This window comes from Capricornis sumatraensis, chromosome 9 (assembly GCF_032405125.1).
Source record: "Capricornis sumatraensis isolate serow.1 chromosome 9, serow.2, whole genome shotgun sequence".
In the NCBI taxonomy this organism is placed as follows: Eukaryota; Metazoa; Chordata; class Mammalia; order Artiodactyla; family Bovidae; genus Capricornis; species Capricornis sumatraensis.
The window spans coordinates 51051747-51071875 of record NC_091077.1 but is presented as its reverse complement, the minus strand read 5'-3'; the positions used below and the strand labels follow the sequence as shown (position 1 = coordinate 51071875).

The 20129-nt window shown below is 37.7% G+C and overlaps 1 protein-coding gene across 2 annotated transcripts in view; it reads left to right on the top strand.

Annotated features, from left to right (window-relative positions):
* Positions 1-20129, top strand: part of PFDN1 (prefoldin subunit 1) — a 71855-nt gene that overhangs the window by 26158 nt on the left and 25568 nt on the right. For both annotated transcript variants that reach the window (XM_068980823.1, XM_068980822.1), the window contains exon 3: positions 12712-12796. In XM_068980823.1, the coding sequence (XP_068836924.1) occupies positions 12712-12796 (85 nt within the window). The remainder of the gene's footprint in view (positions 1-12711; positions 12797-20129) is intronic.

Here is a 20129-nt window from a genome sequence, read left to right as displayed (position 1 = left end):
GTTCTTATGAGAAAATGGCAGCCTTTAGGAGGGCTCATGCCAGTGAGCACTCCCCAGAACTACTGCTGCTGGTGTCTTTTTCCCTGCAGTGGGCCCCAGCTGCTCTTTGCTTCCACAGGAGACTCTCCAGTTCCAGCAGGTAGATCTGGCCCAGGCTCTTCTGAGGTCATTGCTTTTTTCCCTGGGTCCTAGTGCATTTGAGACCTTGTGTACCCCCTGCAGGAATGGAGTTTATGTTTCCCCCAGTCCTGTGGACTTCCTGTGATCAAACCCTGCTGACCTTCAAAGCTAGATTCTCTGGGATCTACTCTTGTTGCCAGATCTGCAGGCTGGAGGGCCTGACACATGGCTTAGAACTGTTGTGCAAGAACTTCTGCCATACAGTTATTTTCTAGTTTGTGGGTTGCCCTCCCAGTGGATATAGGATTTGATTTTATCATGATTGTGCTCCTTCTGCACTGTCTTGTGGATTTTTCTTTATCTTTGGTATCTTTTTTGGTCGGTTCCAGTGTTTTTCTGTTAATGGTTCGGCAGTTGTGATTTTGGGGTGTCCAGAAAGAGGTGAGCTCGCGTCCTTCCACTATGCCATCTTAGGTTTATTATTTACATTTAGTTGATATTTAATTCAGCAGTCTCAAAATATTCCAAAAATAATGTAATATTTCACTGTAATATTGAGAATATCTGGCATACGGTTTGAAGAGACTGATAATAAGGAAGGGGGCTTCTATGCTGTTTCACGCACAGTGAGGCTTCTGCAACATCTTCCCAGGACTGCTCCAGATCCCCCAGCTGAACCATAACTACACACCATGTGCCCCAGGCCCCCCACGCCCCAAACTTTGGAGACAGGTGGGATCTGCATGGTCCACATGATGCTGTCCAAAGCAGGTAGCTAGCTGGGGATCAGTGTGTAAGGGTGGATTTCTTCTGCGTTAACAACATTTTAGGATTAGTCTGTTATTTCCATTTTGTTGAAAGTAATGTTTGTTTCTCATGTATAATCTATATAGAGTGAAATGTACCCATTTCAGTTGTATAGTTCTGTATGTTTTGAGAAACATGCTGCTGTGTAATCATCACCACAGTTATAGAATATTTACATCCCCTCAAAACAGTCCTTTATATTCATTTGTAGTTAGTTGTCTCTTTACCCTCACCCCCAAACAACTGTTGATTTGCTTTTTGTTCTTATAGGTTTTGCTTTTTTAAGAATGTTTTGTAAATAGAATCATAATTACGCAACCTTCTGCATCTATCTTGCTTGGCTTAACATAATGGTTTTGAGACGTCTCCATGTTGCTTAGTATATCAGTAGTTTGTTTGTTTTTATTGCTCAATAGCATACTGTTGTATAATTGTACCACAGTTTGTCCATGCAATTCTTGGTGGACATTGAGTTTCCAGTTTTTGGCAATTCTGGATAACCCAGCCGTAAATATTTGTGTACAGTCTTTACATGGACATATGTTTTGTTTCTCTTAGGTAAATATCTAGGAGTGGGATTACTGTGTTGAAGGGTAAATCATTGCTTACATTTATAAGAAACCGCCAAACTCTTTTCCAAAGTGGCTATACCATTTTGCATGCCCACCATCTATATGTGAGAGTTCTAGTTGCTTCCATCTTCACCAACACTTGGTATTGTCTTTTTTTGTTGTTAATTCTAGCTGTTGTAATAACTGTAACAGTATCTCTTTGTGGGCTTAATTTTTGTCTTTAATAACTAATGATGTTGAGCATTTATTTGTCATTCTTACCTCTTCTTTGATGAAATGTCAGTTTAAGTATTTTGGCTTTCTTTTTTTAAGTTTTTGCTTAAAAAAAATACAGTTTTTGCTTATTTATTTGATTGTGCTGGGTCTTATTTGCAGTGTGTAGAATCTTTTAGTTGTGTCATGAGGGATCTTTAATCATGGCTTGCAAACCCTTAGTTGTGGCATGGAAACTCTTAGTTGCAGCATGGTGGGATCTGGTTCCCTGAACAGGAATTGAACCCAGGCCCCCTGCATTGGGAACACAAAGTCTTAGCCACCTGGCCACCAGGAAAGTTCACTCTTGGCTATATTTTATTTTTTAAATATTAAAAAAAATTTATTTGGCTGCATTGGGTCTTAGTCATGGCACACGGGATCTTCAATCTTTGATGTGGTACGCAGCACCATTGGTTGTGGCATGTCAACTCTTTTGTTGCGGCATGTGGGATTGAGTTCCCTGACCAGGATCAAACCCGGGCCCTCTGCATTGGGAGCATGGAATCTTAGCCGCTGGACCAGCAAGGAAGTCCCTTGGTTATTTTTTTAAAGATAAAATAAATTATAATAAAATTCACTCTTAATAGTTTTTAAGTATACAGTTTAGTGTTTTTTTTTAATGTTTATGAAATTTTAAAAGACTTTTATATATTTTTGGCTACACTGGGTCTTTGTTGCTGTGCACAGACTTTTTTCTAGTTGTGGTCAGCGGGGGTACATGAGTGAGCTTCTCATTGCAGTGACTTCTCTTAATGCAGAGCACAGGTTCTAGGGTGTGCAGGCTTCAGTAGTTGTGGCTCAAGGTGTTTGTTGCCCCATGACACATGGAATCATCCTGGAGCAGGGTTCGAACCTGTGTCCCTGCATTGACAGGTGGATTCTTAACCACTGGACCACTAGGGAAGTCTCCAAAGAAATATAGCCACAAAAAGTATTCTTAAACCTATTATCAGTTATTCCATAATACCCCTTTCCTCTGGCCATGTGTTTTGTGTGTGTGTGCGCAAGCATGCTTAGTTGTGTCTGACTCTCTGCATCCCCATAGACTGTATAGCTTGCCAGACTCTTCTGTCCACGGAATTTCCCAGGCCAGAATACTGGAGTGGCTTGCCATTTCCTTCTTTAAGGGATCTCTCCAACCCAGAAATTGAACCCATGTCTCTTGTGTCTCCTGCATTGGCAGGTGGATTCTTTACCCCTGCACCACCTGGGAAGCCCTCCCCCTCACCGTTTGCAATCACTAATCATTCTGTCTGTATAGACTTGCCCATTTTGAATATTTCACATAAATATAACCTTACAGTCATATAGTGTATGATCGTGTCTGTCTTGTCAGCATTATGTGTTAAAGGTTAATCCACGTTGTAGCATGTGTCAGTACTTTGTTCCTTTTTATTGCCAAATAATATTCCTTTGTATGAGTATGCCACATTTTATTTATCCATTTATCATTTGATGCACATTTTAATTGTACTTTTTGGTTATTGTGAATAATCTACTTTGAACACTTATAGTCAAGTTTTTGTGCATGTGTGTCTGTGTGTATTTGTTCTTTTCTCTTAGTATATTTCTAGAAGTAGAATTGCTGAAGTGTAACTAACATTTTAAGGAACTGTCAGAATGTTCTACAGCAGCTATAGCATTTCATGTATCCATCAGCAAAGTATGAGGGTTTCAACTTTTGCATATGCTCTTAAAAAATTATTATCTTTTGATTATTTCCGTCCTTGAGGGTGTGGTTGTGCTTTTACTTGGGACAAATCTGTGTCTTTTTATTGAAAGAGGGTTTCTTGTGATTGCATGTAGTTGGGTCATGCTTTTTGATTAAATCTGGCCTTTTAATTGGGGTCTTTACATCATTTACATTTCCAGTAATTAATGCTGTAATTGGATTTAAATCTACCACCTTGCTGCTTGCTTTGTCTTTTTCTCATCTGTTCTATATTCCTTTTTTTTTTTTTTTTCTGGCTTCTTTTAGATTGAGTATATTTTATGATCCTCTGTTATCTTCATTTTGGCTTATTAGTCTTTAGTAAAATTTTTTTTTATTTAGCTATTACCTTAGTTTTTTGCAATATGTCTTTAGTTTATTGTAACCTGTTGTTAAATAATATCACTTCATCTTGTTATATTTCAAATTTCTGCATTCTTTTATTTTTATACATTTAAAGATATGTTTTGAAATCCACTGTATATTGTTACTATTTTGCTTTAGATCAAGGGTTAACAAGCTTTTTATTTTTTATTGAATAATTGCTTTACAGAATTTGACAAGCTTGCTTTTTAATGGGATATAAATAGGTTTGCCAACTGTATAATTCCTGTCTCAGCTCTCTTACTTACCTGCCATTGTTGGGAGAAAGCAACCATAGACATTCTGTAAACAAATGAGTGTGACCAATTCAGCCTGCAAGCAAGCTTGTCAACCCATGTTTTAGACAGTGAACTATTTTTAAAATCATTAACAATGAGGAAAACATGTGTTTTATATTTACATCTTTTTTGTTGTTATTCTAAACTTTAAACTTTTTATTTTGTATTGGGGTATAGCCGATTTTAACAGTGTTGTGGTAGTTTCAGGTGAATAGCAAAGGGACTCAGTTATACATATACACATATCCATTCTCTCCTAAACCCCATTCCCATCCAGTCTGGCACATAACATTGAGCAGTATATTTATCTTAATTTGTAATATTTTTAGTGCTTTTCATTTCTTTGTAAGTTGACATATGTTATCATACTCCTGCTGGAGCAACTACTTAGGAAATTTCTTGTTTATGTTTGCTAGAATAAATTCTCTCAGTGTGTGTTAGTTTGAATTTCCTCTTCATTTTTGAAAGATATGTTCAATGTGTGTGTAATGCTGGTTAATAGCTTTTGTCTTTTAGTACACTGTAAATGTCATTCCATTGTCTTCTTCCTTGCATAATTTGTAGCAAGAAGTTTGATGTAACTCTTACCATTGTTTCTTTTAATACAATGTGTCATTTTCTACCTTCAAAGTTTTCTTTCTATTTCTCAATAGTTTGATTATGTTACACATAATTTTGTTCCGTTGTATTTATTTTTGTTTGGGTTTCTCTGGGTGTCTTGGAACTGTGATTTGGCTTCTTTTTTTTCATTTGTTTTAGAAAGTTTTTGTCCATTATTTCTTCAAATATTTCTCTAGTTTTCTTCTTCTATTTTTGGGTCTCTAATTACACATATGTTGTGTGTTAGTTGCTCAGTTGTGTCCAACTCTTTGCGACTCCATGGACGGTAGCCCGCCAGGCTCCTCTGTCCATGGAATCCTGGCAAGAATACTGGAGTGGGTTGCCATTTCCTTCTCCAACACATATGTTAGGCAGCTTAATTATTATCTCTTGCCTACTATATCCTGTTTTTGCTTTGTTTTATTGGTTTTCACACCATTTTTTCCTCTTTGTGTTTCAGTTTGATTAGTTTTTCTTAACCCATCTTCACGTTTACTAGACCTTTGCCATTTATGTGAGTAGGAACATTATAAATTCTGTGAGTGAAATTTTCTGAACCATATATAGTAGGGTTTTTTTTTTTTTTTCGTGTTTTATTTTTGGACACGCTGCACAGCTTGTGGAATCTTAGTTCCCTGACCAGGGATTGAACCTGCATGCTTGGTAGTGAAAGCGTGGAACCACTGGCTTCCAGGTAATTCTCTGATAGGTTGGATTTGGACCACAGCCCGTGAGGAAATCAGCTTGAATTTGGACCACAACCCATGAGGAAGAGTCAGCTTAGTGTTACAAATTCTTAGGGGACTTTTTTTTTTTTTCATTTTACTCAATATCATGGTATAGATAGACGAGTTTCTTTTATTTTACATACTGAGAGGCAAGTTTTTTTTTCCCCCTCCCTAGACTGGAGGTGGAATCCTTTAATTCAGGATTATCTAAATAACGTCCTTACTTTGGATGGTGCCTAGGTTTTATCTCCTGTTTTAAATCCTGTTTCTTTGACAGTTTGGATGCTCATGGTCTCTAGGATTCAGCAGAATCGCTCAAGGAGAAAACCAGTTTATTGCTTTCTTCATGTAGTTGTTCAGTTGCGAAGTTGTGTTCAACTCTTTGTGACCTCATGGACTGCAGCACACCAGGCTTCCCTGTCCTTCACTATCTCCTGGAGTTTGCTCAAATTCATGTCCACAATTCACTTCATTTTGGCCCTCTGTAGAGTATTTCTTTTTTTATTGTTAGTTTTAATGACATGTAATTGACAAAAAAGCATTGTGTATGTTTAAGGTATACAGCTTAATGATTTGGCTTACATACATTATGAAATGTTTGTCACCTAAATTTCAGTTCAGTTCAGTCGCTCAGTCGTGTCCGACTCTTTGCGACCCCATGAATCGCAGCACACCAGGCCTCCCTGTCCATCACCAGTTCCCGGAGTTCGCTCAAACTCACGTCCATCGGGTCCGTGATGCCATCCAGCCATCTCATCCTCGGTCGTCCCCTTTTCCTCCTGCCCCCAGTCCATCCCAGCATCAGAGTGTTTTCCAATGAGTCATCTCTTTACATGAAGTGGCCAGTGTCCTGGAGTTTCAGCTTTAGCATCATTCCTTCCAGTGAACACCCAGGACTGATTTTCTTCAGAATGGACTGGTTGGATCTCCTTGCAGTCCAAGGGACTCTCAGGAGTCTTCTCCAACACCACAGTTCAAAAGCATCAATTCTTCAGCGCTCAACTTTCTTCACAGTCCAACTCGTGCATCCCTACATGACCACTGGAAAAACCATAGCCTTGACTAGACAGACCTATGTTAGCAAAGTAATGTCTCTGCTTTTGAATATGCTATCTAGGTTGGTCATAACTTTCCTTCCAAGGAGTAAGTGTCTTTTAATTTCATGGCTGCAGTCACCATCTGCAGTGATTTTGGAGCCCCCCAAAATAAAGTCTGACACTATTTCCACTGTTTCCCCATCTATTTCCCATGAAGTGATGGGACCAGATGCCATGATCTTCGTTTAGTGAACATTTATCTCTTAGATACACAATTAAAGACTAGAGAAAAATATGTTTTTCTTTGTGAGGAGAACTTTTAGGACTTACTCTACAACTTCATATATAACATACAGTAATGTTAATTATATTTACTGTGTTAAACACTACATCTCTAATACTTATTTGTCTTACAGGAAGTTTGTACCTTTTGACTGCCTTTATCCAGTTCCCCTTCCCTCACTCCCTGCTTCTCATAACTACGAATCTGATTTCTTTTTCTATGAGTTAGTGTGTCTTTAAAGTATAATTGACCTAAAATGTTATGTTAGTTCCTGTTATACATCATGGTGACTTGATGTTTCTGTACATTTCAAAGTGATCACCGTGGCAAATCTAGTTATGATATGTCACCATAGAAAGATGTTGAGTGTGACCCCCATGCTGTACATTTTATACCTTTGACTCATTTATTTTGCACCTGGAATTTTGTTCCTCATTATCTCCTTCACTTGTTTCTTCTCCTTACCCGCTCCTCTCTGATGGTTGCCTATTAGTTCTCTGTATCTATAGCAGTGTTTCTTTTTTGCTTAGTTTGTTAATTTGTTTTTTAGATTCCACATATAAGTGAAATCATATGGTATTTGTCTTCCTTTGACTAATTTCACTTAGTGTAACATCCTCTGGTTCTATTCATATTGTCACATATGGGAAGATTTCATTTTTTTTATGGCTGAGTAATATTTCATCATATTTATGTGTGTATATATATGTATATATCTTATGTCTTTAATCCATTCATCTATTGATGGACACTTAGGTTCTTTCCATATCCTAACTATTACAAATAATGATGCAATGAACATATTGGTGAATATATCTTTTCTAATTTGTGTTTTCATTTTCTTCTGATAAATACTCAGAAGTGGAATTGCTGGATCATAGGATAGTTCTATATTTAATTTTTTGAGGTATCTCTATACTGTTTTCTGTAGTGACTGCACCAATTTATATCCCCACCAACAGTGCACAAGGGTTCTCTTTTCTCCACATTGTGGAATATTTGTGGTTGCTCAGCAAAATGTTAAAAAACATTTTTTTTCCTTTGTCCTGGATTTCTGCTCTAGAAGATGCCAATAATAGAAGTCTTACTCAGCCTTTTACATTGTGGAGAGTTGTGAAAGGCTGAGTAATTTTTTAATTGCTTTTTTAGGGATTTAGGGATTTAGGTTGTTGTTTGTTTTTGTTTTGCTAAAAAACTATGAAATAAAAAAATTTTGCATGTAGGTCTTTGTGCACACAGGCAAACAGTTTTTGCATCATCATGGAATGAGACAAAGGAATAAGATATGCTCATTCTTATTTAGCTTTTTCTATGCTGTATAATTTGTGGATTCCTTAAATACCACTAAAATATGTTTTTAAATTCTAAAAATTTCCTACCCAGACAAAATGCATTATCATAAACATATTGTTATTTCTGAATAGTGTGTGTCCAGGTTACCATACTTTGCAAGTGTAGCCAAAAGACAGCATTGCTACTGATTCCAGGTTGTGTTTTGTCAGTGAACAACACTTTTGATACATGCTGAATCATTAGAAAATGGAAGTTATGTACCAAACTGTAGGACAGTTCAGAACACAGCTTCTGATGTTTCTCAAATAAAACCAGAAGTCATTGTAAAATTATGTTTTTCAGATGGCATAGTTATAAATAAATGAGGAAATGAAACAGCAGGCTATGCATCATTGATGGATTACGTGCATAGCCACATGGCATTGATTTCCAATGTAGAGGCTTTTTTACAAAGCAGTGACAATTGTAGGTTAGGTAATACTGAGTATTAATAAGTATGTTTTGGATATATCATTTGTTATATGAAAATAACTTTTCATTTCATGCTCTATTTTTCCTTTGGGGCAAATTCTGAGCTGTAGAACAGTTTATCTACCATTTGGCTTTCCATAAATTATCAGGCAAGATGCTTATGAGAGTCTCTACTTTGAGAAATAGTGTATATAATACTTATTATATAGCACTCATCAGTTCAGTTGCTCAGTCGTGTCTGACTCTTTGAGACCCCATGAATCGCAGGGCGCCAGGCATCCCTGTCCATCACCAACTCCCAGAGTTCACCCAAACTCATGTCCATCGAGTCAGTGAAGACATCCAGCCATCTCATCTTCTGTCGTCCCCTTCTCCTCCTGCCCCCAATCCCTTCCAGCATCAGAGTCTTTTCCAATGAGTCAACTCTTCACCAAAGTATTGGAGTTTCAGCTTCAGCATCAGTCCTTCCAGTGAACACCCAGGACTGATCTCCTTTAGGATGGACTGATTGCATCTCCTTGCAGTCCAAGGGACTCTCAAGAGTCTTTTCCAACTCTACAGTTCAACAGCATCAATTCATGCTCAGCTTTCTTTATAGTCCAACTCTCACATCCATACATGACCACTGGAAAAACTATAGCCTTGACTAGATGGACCTTTGTTGGCAAGGTAATGTCTCTGCTTTTCAGTATGCTATCTAGGTTGCTCATAACTTTCCTTCCAAGGAGTAAGCGTCTTTTAATTTCATGGCTGCAGTCACCACCATCTGCAGTGATTTTGGAGCCCAAAAACATAAAGTCAGCCACTGTTTCCACTGTTTCCCCATCTATTTCCCATGAAGTGATGGAACCAGATGCCGTGATCTTTGTTTTCTGAATGTTGAGCTTTAAGCCAACATTTTCACTCTCCTCTTTCACTTTCATCAAGAGGCTCTTTAGTTCCTCTTCACTTTCTGCCATAAGGGTGGTGTCATCTGCATATCTGAGGTTATTGATATTTCTTCCGGCAATCTTGATTCCAGCTTGTGCTTCTTCCGGCGTTTCTTATGATGTATTTTGCATATAAGTTAAATAAGCAGGGTGACGATATACAGCCTTGACGTACTCCTTTTCCTGTTTGGAACCAGTCTGTTGTTCCATGTCCAGTTCTAACTGTTGCTTCCTGACCTGCATATAGGTTTCTCAAGAGGCAGGTCAGGTGGTCTGGTATTCCCATCTCTTGAAGAATATTCCACAGTTTGTGGTGATCCACACAGTCAAAGGCTTTGGCATAGTCAATAAAGCAAAAATAGATGTTTTTCTGGAACTCTCTTGCTTTTTCGATGATCCAGCGGATGTTGGCAATTTGATCTCTGGTTCCTGTGCCTTTTTTAAAACCAGCTTGAACATCTGGAAGTTCATGGTTCATGTATTGCTGAAGTCTGGCTTGGAGAATTTTGAGCATTACTTTAGTAGCATGTGAGATGAGTGCAATTGTGTGGTAGCTTGAGCATTCTTTGGCATTGCCTTTCTTTGGGATTGGAATGAAAACTGACCTTTTCCAGTCCTGTGGCCACTGCTGAGTTTTCCAAATGTGCTGGCATATTGAGTGCAGCACTTTCACACCATCATCTTTCAGGATTTGAAATAGCTCAGCTGGAATTCCATCACCTCCACTAGCTTTGTTCGTAGTGATGCTTTCTAATGCCCACTTGACTTCACATTCCAGGATGAAGTGAATCACTCTAGGTGAGTGATCACATCATCATGATTATCTTGGTCATGAAGATCTTTTCTGTGCAGTTCTTCTGTGTATTCTTGCCACCTCTTCTTAATATCTTCTGCTTCTGTTAGGTCCATACCATTTCTGTCCTTTATCAAGCTCATCTTTGCATGGAATGTTCCCTTGGTATCTCTAATTTTCTTGAAGAGATCTCTAGTCTTTCCCATTCTTTTCCTCTCTTTCTTTGAACAGCTATCTTCAAAATAACATCTAATAACTCATGTTTGTTTTTTTTTTCTTTTTGACACTAGATAAAGGTGTTTTCTAAAGACTTTTCCCAGAAATCCAAATGTTTCTGGGGACTCCTTCCAATCCTCAATACAGTGTATCTTTGGCATTTTAAAAATTGAGGACTAAACCAAATTTTCTGTAAGTTTTTTTTAAATTTTGTCTATGTAAGTATTCTTTGAAGTAGACGTTTGCATTTACTCCATACTCATCCCTGTTTAAAATTTTCAAGGCTGAGATGTCGTCAGGCTTGTAAGTAGATTGGCGAGCTTTGATGACATCTCTCTGGCCTTTGAAGTTGGCCCAGTTCAGTATAGATACCTCAGGTGTGTGTGGTCATGGAAAAACATGTTTTTGTTGAATGTTCTTGCTTTCTAGTAATTTTATTTTCTGCTCAAGGGATTTAGTATCTGTTCAGACACTTTATTTTTAAAGACCACATAAGTAATGACTTGACCTCTAATCTTGCCTTTGAAAATTTCCCAGACACTAATAAAGATAATGTTTAATGACCTATAATTTGAGAATACTACTCTCTGGCCAGCAATCAGTGCTATTTAAAAATGTATATTTTACTCTGAAAATTATTTCCTTGGCCAAAAGCCTTTGTTAGTAAAATTGTGCATATAATGACATAATTTGGTAACTCTGGGGCCTTGATTTGTGATACTTTTTACATATTGTCACCAAGACTTATTACAGTTCAAAACAACTCTTTTCCTTGAATACTACACTAAATAATTAGTTCTGAGAAAAATATCCTGTAAATAGTAGTCTTATCAGAAATAACACCTGTCTCTTGGACTAATAATATGAGTATTTTGGACACAAAGCATTACATGGTAATCCTTGTTTTGCATGAATGTGGGCTATCTTTGCAGTAAATATATGAATAAGATTTTTGCAAAGGGTCAAGTTAGTACTGAAGACTAGGATTATCAATTAAATTTCCTGGACTGTCCTTCTCAGGACATGTGTTTAATAATTTGTGGAGTGAAAGAAAGTATCATACCAGACTATATTTTATGTATGACAGGGTGTATTCATGAAGAGAGGAAAAAAGTTTCCTCCCAGGTGTCTGGGCAAAGCTAGAGTTGTTCTTTTTTGTTGTTTTTGTCTGTGATAACAGACCCTCCTGGTAAGAACCTACCTAGATACAGTGTTGTTTTTGTGACTCTGGTAGAGGAAACATTCTATTGCTCACTTGATGTGCTTTCTTGTAGGGCTTCTTAAGAGATGATGTTTAGTTTTTTGCTAAACTCTTATGTTATATGCAAAGAGAAGAAACAGTCTGTGTAATTAATTTTTTAAAAAATTTGTTATAACTCAGTTGGACAATTCTGAAAGAGATTTGAGTAATTGAGATTTTTCCCTTGCTTCCAGTGGAAGGGAAATATTTCGGTTTACTTACTTTAGGCCATAAAAATAGTTCGTTCTTCCTTTGCCTGCAGCAAGACTTATGAACATAAAGTCCCAAAACAGATTTAGTATTAATTTTTAAAGCTTCCCCATATTTCTACCCTCATCTACTGTAACTAATGTGCCCAAATGTAAAATGGAAAAAGTTGAAAATTTCCACTTGTGCTTTTTGAGCTTTTCAGAGGTATTATACACTCTGGATATAGTAAAAGATACTGGGCCTTATACAGTGCTTTTTGTGTGAGGAACTCATAAACACTAATGCATTGATCCTAACACAGTACTTGATTGTGACTTTAAAAGGTCATGAGTTACTGCTGTTACAGAGAAAATCTTTTAAAGATTGGAGGAAGAGCTGTGACTTACAAATATTGTTTGAAAGATATCTAGATAAAATTTGATACAGAAAACTGAAAAATTAAAGTTGGGGGGGGGTTATTGTTTGTTCAGTTTTCTTTTAGCCTGCAACAGATTTTTATCTCCCTTTCTTTTTTTCTTGTCTATGAATATCCTTGAAGCCTGATTCCCTTCTTAAGCCATGAAGGCAAAATTTACTTTTAAACTTTTATTCCTTCTCAGCCAAGAAGGCTTCAGCCTGAGGACGTTTCCTGAGGAAGTTGGTCATATTAACATAATAATGCATTTTGTTTGTTCTGAGTTGGGCGATGATCCTTCTGGTTTTCTTTGTTTAGTATTTGTGGCATATGGTTATTGATGAACATAGTGGTCAAGTGGCTTAATCTTCAACGTTTCTGTGTTTTTAGGTTTATTCTTCAATCCAAGGAGGCAATTCATAATCAGCTGTTAGAGAAACAGAAGATAGCAGAAGAAAAAATTAAAGAATTGGAAGTAAGTAGGTTTTAAGTGAATAATGATAGCTGTAGTCAGCTTTTAGGAGAAAAGTAATGATCTCATTTTGTCACATTAAATGAAAATGTATGCCTACCAAGGTCATGTCACATTGTTTTTATTTTTTCCGATTGTGCTAGAGCTAATGATGCAGTCTTTTAATGACAGTGTATGACCAAAAGAAAAGACTAGTCTCTTAAAACTTTAGGGAGTTTTGATACTTTAGGATAGGATATTGTTAACCTGAATGTGTTTCTTCCATTGCCTTTGAGTGAATATGTTTATTCTTAAAAAATAAAAGCACAGTGTGTATATAAATACCACATATTGTGGTAGATGGGCATGAGAGTGGGTAATGATAATAGTAGTTAAAGAATCTAGATATATGACTCTTACATGTTGTAATTCTAGATAAGGACAGAGTGAGTTCAGTTCAGTTCAGTTCAGTTGCTCAGTTGTGTCCGACTCTGCAACCCCATAAATCGCAGCACGCCAGGCCTCCCTGTCCATCACCAACTCCCGGAGTTCACTCAGACTCACGTCCATCAAGTCCGTGATGCCATCCAGCCATCTCATCCTCGGTTGTCCCCTTCTCCTCCTGTCCCCAATCCCTCCCAGCATCAGAGCCTTTTCCAATGACTCAACTCTTCGCATGAGGTGGCCAAAGTACTGGAGTTTCAGCTTTAGCATCATTCCTTACAAAGAAATCCCAGGGCTGATCTCCTTCAGAATGGAATGGTTGGATCTCCTTGCAGTCCAAGGGACTCTCAAGAGTCTTCTCCAACACCACAGTTCAAAAGCATCAATTCTTCGGTGTTCAGCCTTCTTCACAGTCCAACTCTCACATCCATACATGACAACAGGAAAAACCATAGCCTTGACTAAATGGACCTTAGTCGGCAAAGTAATGTCTCTGCTTTTGAATATACTATCTAGGTTGGTCATAACTTTTCTTCCAAGGAGCATGCATCTTTTAATTTCATGGCTGCAATCACCATCTGCAGTGATTTTGGAGCCCCCAAAAATAAAGTCTGACACTGTTTCTACTGTTTCCCCATCTATTTCCCATGAAGTGATGGGACCAAATGCCATGATCTTCGTTTTCTGAATGTTGAGCTTTAAGCCAACTTTTTCGCTCTCCTCTTTCACTTTCATCAGGAGGCTTTTTAGCTCCTCTTCACTTTCTACCATAAGGGTGTTGTCATCTGCATATCTGAGATTATTGATATTTTTCCCGGCAATCTTGATTCCAGCTTGTGTTTGTTCCAGCCCAGCGTTTCTCTTGATGTACTCTGCATATAAGTTAAATGAGCAGGGTGACAATATACAGCCTTGACGTACTCCTTTTCCTATCTGGAACCAGTGTGTTGTTCCATGTCCAGTTCTAACTGTTGCTTCCTGACCTGCATACAGATTTCTCAAGAGGCAGGTTAGGTGGTCTGGTATTCCCATCTCTTTCAGAATTTTCCACAGTTTATTGTGATCCACACAGTCAAAGGCTTTGGCATAGTCAAAGCAGAAATAGATGTTTTTCTGGAACAGTGAGTAGTAAGCTGTAATTGGGCTTCCCTGGTGGCTCAGACAGTAAAGAATCTGCCTGCAGTGCAGGAGACCTGGGTTCAGTCCCTGGATTGGGAAGATTCCCTGAAGGAGGGCATGGCAACCAAGCTAAAACTAATTATCTATCTGAAGGATAGTGCTCCAGTCAAGAAAACAATCTTTTTTATCTTAAGGAAAAAGGTGATAGGTAAGAATAATAACTTTATAAGTGTTTGGAAAATTGGGAGTTTATTATTATCATTTTCTTACACATTAAAACCTTTGCTGTTGCTGTTTAGTTGTCTGACTTGTGTCTGACTGTTTGTGACTGGGCCCATGAACTGTAGCCTGCCCAGCTCCTCTGTCCAGGAACACTGGAGTGGGTTGCTATTTCCTTCTCCAGGAGGTCTTCCCAACACAGGGATTGAACTTGGGTCTCCTGCATTGCAGGTGGATTCTTTACCAGCTGAGCTACCAGGGAAGGCACCTGGGAAGTCCTTAAAACCTTTAATGAAATAGTTTTCTTGGACTTTGGTGAATGATCTATCCTCTATGTAGTAAAAGTTGGATAGGACAAAAAATTGGTCATTATTTTTGGGGACCAGGATTTCCTGAGATGGGGGTGGATACAGTGACTTCATAGGTCACTTTATCTAATTTCTTTGAATACTATTTGAGGCAGTGGTTCAGAATCTGACTCAGCCTTTTACTGAATTGATGAGACATCCCTTATAGCCTTTTGGGGATTTCTCAGGGACACCAACTTGGCATGGCCTGGGCAAGCATGTGGTGTTTTAAGTTAATTAGGCTTATTTTTGTTTGACTACTGATGAAAATTTAAGCAGACTTGAAAATGGCTTTGTAGCTTAGAAAATGTATTGTGAAACAAAGCAAATAAGCAAACGACAGAAAAAAGAAAACTTACCTTGTAGTAACCAGGTTTTTATTATTTCCTACTTTATAATTTTTGTCAGCTCAACTCTTCTAGGTTGAGTTTTCCAAACAAAAATACCTTAAAGAAAAAAAAAAAAACTGAACAAAACTATTTCATGTAGAGTACCAAAAAAAAAAAGAAAATGTGTTTTTGCAATTGTTGATAGATATATCTGAACATTGTCCTGATGAATAAGTGGCAAAGTAATATATAAGTAATTCTCTTTTTATGAAAACAAACAAAAGCCAAGATCTGTATATGAACATTGAATATGATTTGTTGTAAGTATGTATATTAAATTAACACTAGTTTCCCTAAGGAAATTAGATGGGGTGTGGCTGTAATTGTTTTTTTTCTTATAACCTCTGTGTTGGATAAATTGTAACAAGTATATATTAACTTTCATATTTAAAAAGAAACATCAAGGTAAAATTGCCACAGATGATGATTTTAGCATTCTATTTAGCTCTGGTGAATATCAGGAAATTCATTTTCCAAAAGTTTCCTTTCATGGAGTCTCTTAAATACTGGTAAGAGTATTCTGATATCTCTCAGATGATAGAATAGATTAGCTCGCTTGTTGGTATTTGAAATGCTTGTTAACAACTATAGAAAGAGTAATTCTCTCTGTCTGGGAATTTCCTCTTCTTCCTACCAACTCTGTTAATCCTTAAGATTTTAGTTTAGGGCTACTTCTGAGAAGCATTTTCTGATTCCTCAGTATTAAATTAAGTGCTTTCCCCTTGTTCTAATTTTTCTAGTTTCATAGCACAATGTGAGGATTTGAGCATATAAACTATTATCAGTTGAAGTCATTACAGATATTACTTCTTATTACTTGGGCAGCCTAATACAGATTCAGAGCTCTAAATAGTTTTTCCCAAGGTCTTCCAGTTATTACTCTGCCTTTCAAATATAGTCTCTTCTTCTGAGCGTTTGTATTTCTTGCTAGTCCAACATAATGATCATTATTGTTATTAATTTGTACCCTCAGATCCCTTACTGTTAAGTTGAGGAGGCATAATTTATACAATAACTCTGCAGCCTAAGGCCAGGCTGCTTCGTTGAGCAGCTGTCATCTCTTAAGAAGTAAGGTTTTTGGTTTGGGTCAAGAGTTCAGTTTCTGACCTGGTTACCCTGGGTATGCCTCTGCATCCCCTACCAGTAGTCTATATAAATGACACTATGGATCAACCATGACATAGCATAGGTGCTGGTCTGATCTGAGAGCCCACCTTCGTTAGTATTTTCTAGACTGCTCTTTCTCCACCTCCATTCTTAGTTTCTTTTTGCCCTCTCCATATTTTTTTCCCTAGTCCTTAACTTATGAGTGCAAGGATTACCTGGAATTTGTTTAGCTTTTAATAATGCTAGTATGCTGTGCCGACATTGTCAACTAGCCTGGTATCTCACTTTCTGGCCCCTTTCCTCTTCTGGAGCAAAAGTGGGAATACTGTAATGTTGCACTCACGTCCTTAGTTCCCTAGCCAGGGATTAGACCCATGGCCCCTGCAGTGGAAGCCCAGAGTCTTACCCACTGGACCTCCAGGGGAGTCTCTGCTCTCATGTCCTCTTGATAGGGAGTTACATTACCTACTAGAAGGGTAGAAACAAGTACCATGTTAACCTTGGGAAGATAGGCTGTCTTTTTCTTTTTAAAATTCAGTATTTTACATTTTAATACCCCTATGTTGGTTTTTCAGGCTATAATCAGTTTCTTGGGTTAGATTAGGAAGTGACTTCATAACAGACTCACAATGTGATAGTGTTATATAGATTTTTACCTTTTCTTTATAAAGATGATTGATCAGGTTCTGGGAGCAAATGTCACAGTTTCATCCTCGTGGTGATTAGCAGACCAATGATGCTACTCCAATTGAAGAGAAAAAATAAAATGATGCCTTTAGTATGGTAGAGTAACCATGTTGTTTATGTCATTGAGGGAATTCATTATTTTTTTAAAAAAATACTGATAACAAATAACTTTAAGGAAGCTGGCTGAGAATATAACACATAATACAGTATATGTTATTAGAAAATATAAAGTTGTACTTCTTAAAAATGACATGCATATAATTGGGATTTCTGATTAGGACTTCATGTGTCTCATCTGTCTGTATAAAAATAATTTTTGAACTATACAGCATTGCTACATAAAGTACAAGTTTTTATTTTTTTGAGATTGAAGAGTTTAATTAGACACCCTGTCATTAAACTCACAGACATTTTTGAGGTATCAGACACAAAATATAGTAGTAGTGTATTGTTGTTTGCTCAGCTATGTCCGACTCTTTGTGACCCGATGGACTGTAGCCCGCTAGGCTCCTCTGTCTGTGGGATTTTCCAGGCAAGAATCCTGGAGTGAATTGCCATTCCCTTCTCTGGGAAAGTAAAAGTTTTTAAAAATCTTATTTTTTTAATGGCTGCTCTGGGTCTTTGTTGCTGCTTGCAGGCTTTTTCTAGCTGCAGTGTGTAGGGGCTACTGTGTAGTTGCAGTGCGGGGCCTTCTCATTGTGGTGGCTTGCTGGGGGTGTGGGGTCAGTAGTTGTGGTCCACAGCATATGGCATCTTCCTGAACCAGGGATTGAACCTGTGTCCCCTGCACTGGCAGGTGCATTCCTAACCACTGGACCACCAGGGAAGACCTGAGTTGTTGTTTTTTTTCCTTTAATTTCAGTTTTAGTTAAAGTTGACCTAAAACCTTATTGATGGATTGAAGAGATATGTATCTTCTAAAGAGTGAAAAATGCATCCTATATTTTTGCTTACTTTGGGGGGGTGAAAAAAAACCAATTACTTGTGGACTTTTACAGTTGCAAAAACTTAGTTTCAGCATTTAGATGAGCTAGAGCTGAATTTTTGACCCCTTTTGCCTTTTGACTCTCAAGTATTTGAAATAGTTGAGATAACTGTAAGCTTTCAGTGATGTGTTTGAATACATTTTGACCGTCATTCTCCTGTGTTCTCTCTCATTGTATTACTGCTTCAGGCTCATCTGCGTAAAGTCTAAAATTCACCTTATATTTTAGGCACATGCAAATACTGGCTGACCACTTTCCTTCCTCTTTCTCTGACGTGGTTCCCACCCTTCCACCACCCGGGTTAGCTCAGCAATGACACAATAAAAATAAGAATAAGGAAATTAAGACATTCTGTCCTGCATAATACCACTCTGACGCAGAATGTTTCAATCCCAGAGTTGTGAAATAGCTCTCCAGCCCATGCTATAAGTAAAATCTGAGAAACTGTGAAAGTCCTGACTCTTCCATAAAAATGGCTATTATGGTCAGATGATAGTTCCTGAAACAAGTAGGAAGACTAGTGGCAAGAAAATTAGGAGAGATACTTGCCACTAGGAAGACTAGTGGCAAGATAGGAGGTGCCTGTGACACTCTGCAGTTGGCTGAGTTCTGAGACTCTGATGAGAAAATGTTTTGGAATAGTTCCCATGATTAAGGATATTTCACTCTGCCTAAGGAGGATCATTTTTTCCACAGCATGGGTGGTGACTGGTAGGCACTTGGATGGATGCCTAGTTTTTGCCCTAAATACTTTTGGGCTGGTATCTTTTTGTGTATAATGGGACACCCTCTTTGGAGGTGATGTCAGGTGGACACTACTGTATGTTAAGTACTGATTCTTATCTGTGTTTTCAGTGAAGAGAGAAGGGCAGGTGAGAGCAAAGCCAGTGGCAGAATGTTTTACATATATTAAACAAGAATTATACCCAATGGTTCATCTGCTTGCATACCTCAAAGTTTAGAATCCATTAAAAAATTTGTCATTTATTTATCTTGTAGTGAAATACAGCATTTACAGAAATATGTATTAAAATTCATGTAGTTTAATCAGTAACGATAAAGCAGTCACCTGTAACAATCATCCAAGTCAAGAAAGCAAACATTGACAGGACACCAGAGTGCCACCCGCTTCCATTTGCCTGTTCTCCCACTCCCCCAGGTAACTCTAACTTTTGGATATTTATTTTCTTTTATAAAAAGTTTTACTACCTCTGTAGGTACCCCTCAAAAATTTTTGAACTTTATATGAACAAAATCAATCTCCATATTTTTTGCTTTTCTTCTTTCCCTCAACATTGTGTCTGTAAACTATTCGATATGTTCATGTTGAGATTGTGATTTGTTCATTTTCATTGCTATATGTAGTCCATTATATAGTTGTGCCACAGTTTATCTTTCCAGACAGCTCATGTTTAAAACGTTTAATTGGAAGATGATAACTTTACAGTGTTGTGTTGGTTTCTACCATATATCAACATGAATCAGCCATTGGTATACATATGTCCCCTGCCTCTTACCTCCTTCCCACCTGTATTCTATCCCACTGGTCTTGGTTGTTACAGAGGACTTGGCTGAGCTCCCTGTGTCATACAGCAAATCCCCCCTGGTTGTTTTACATATGGTAATGTATTTGATTCAGTGCTAACTTTGTCAATTCATCCGACCCTCTCCTTCCCCCACTATGTCCACAAGTCTATTTTGTATGTCTGCATCTCTGTTGCGACCCCCCAAATTGATTGATCAGTACCATTTTTCTAGATTCCATATATATATGCATTAATATATTTGTCTTTTTCTTTTTGACTTAGTTCACTCTGCATAACAGGCTCTAGGTTCATCCTCAGATTTGTTCTTTTTTATGGCTTATATCCCTTTGAATATATGTACCTCCATCATTCATTTGTCAATGGACATCTGAAGTTGCTTCCACGTCCTGGCTGTTTCAAGTAGTGCTGCAGTGAACATTGGTGTACATACAGACAGCTCATTTTTACCCTTAAGAAGGCAAGATGTTTTCATAAAATATTTGCATAGTTTATCTGTTAGCCTCTTGCTGAGG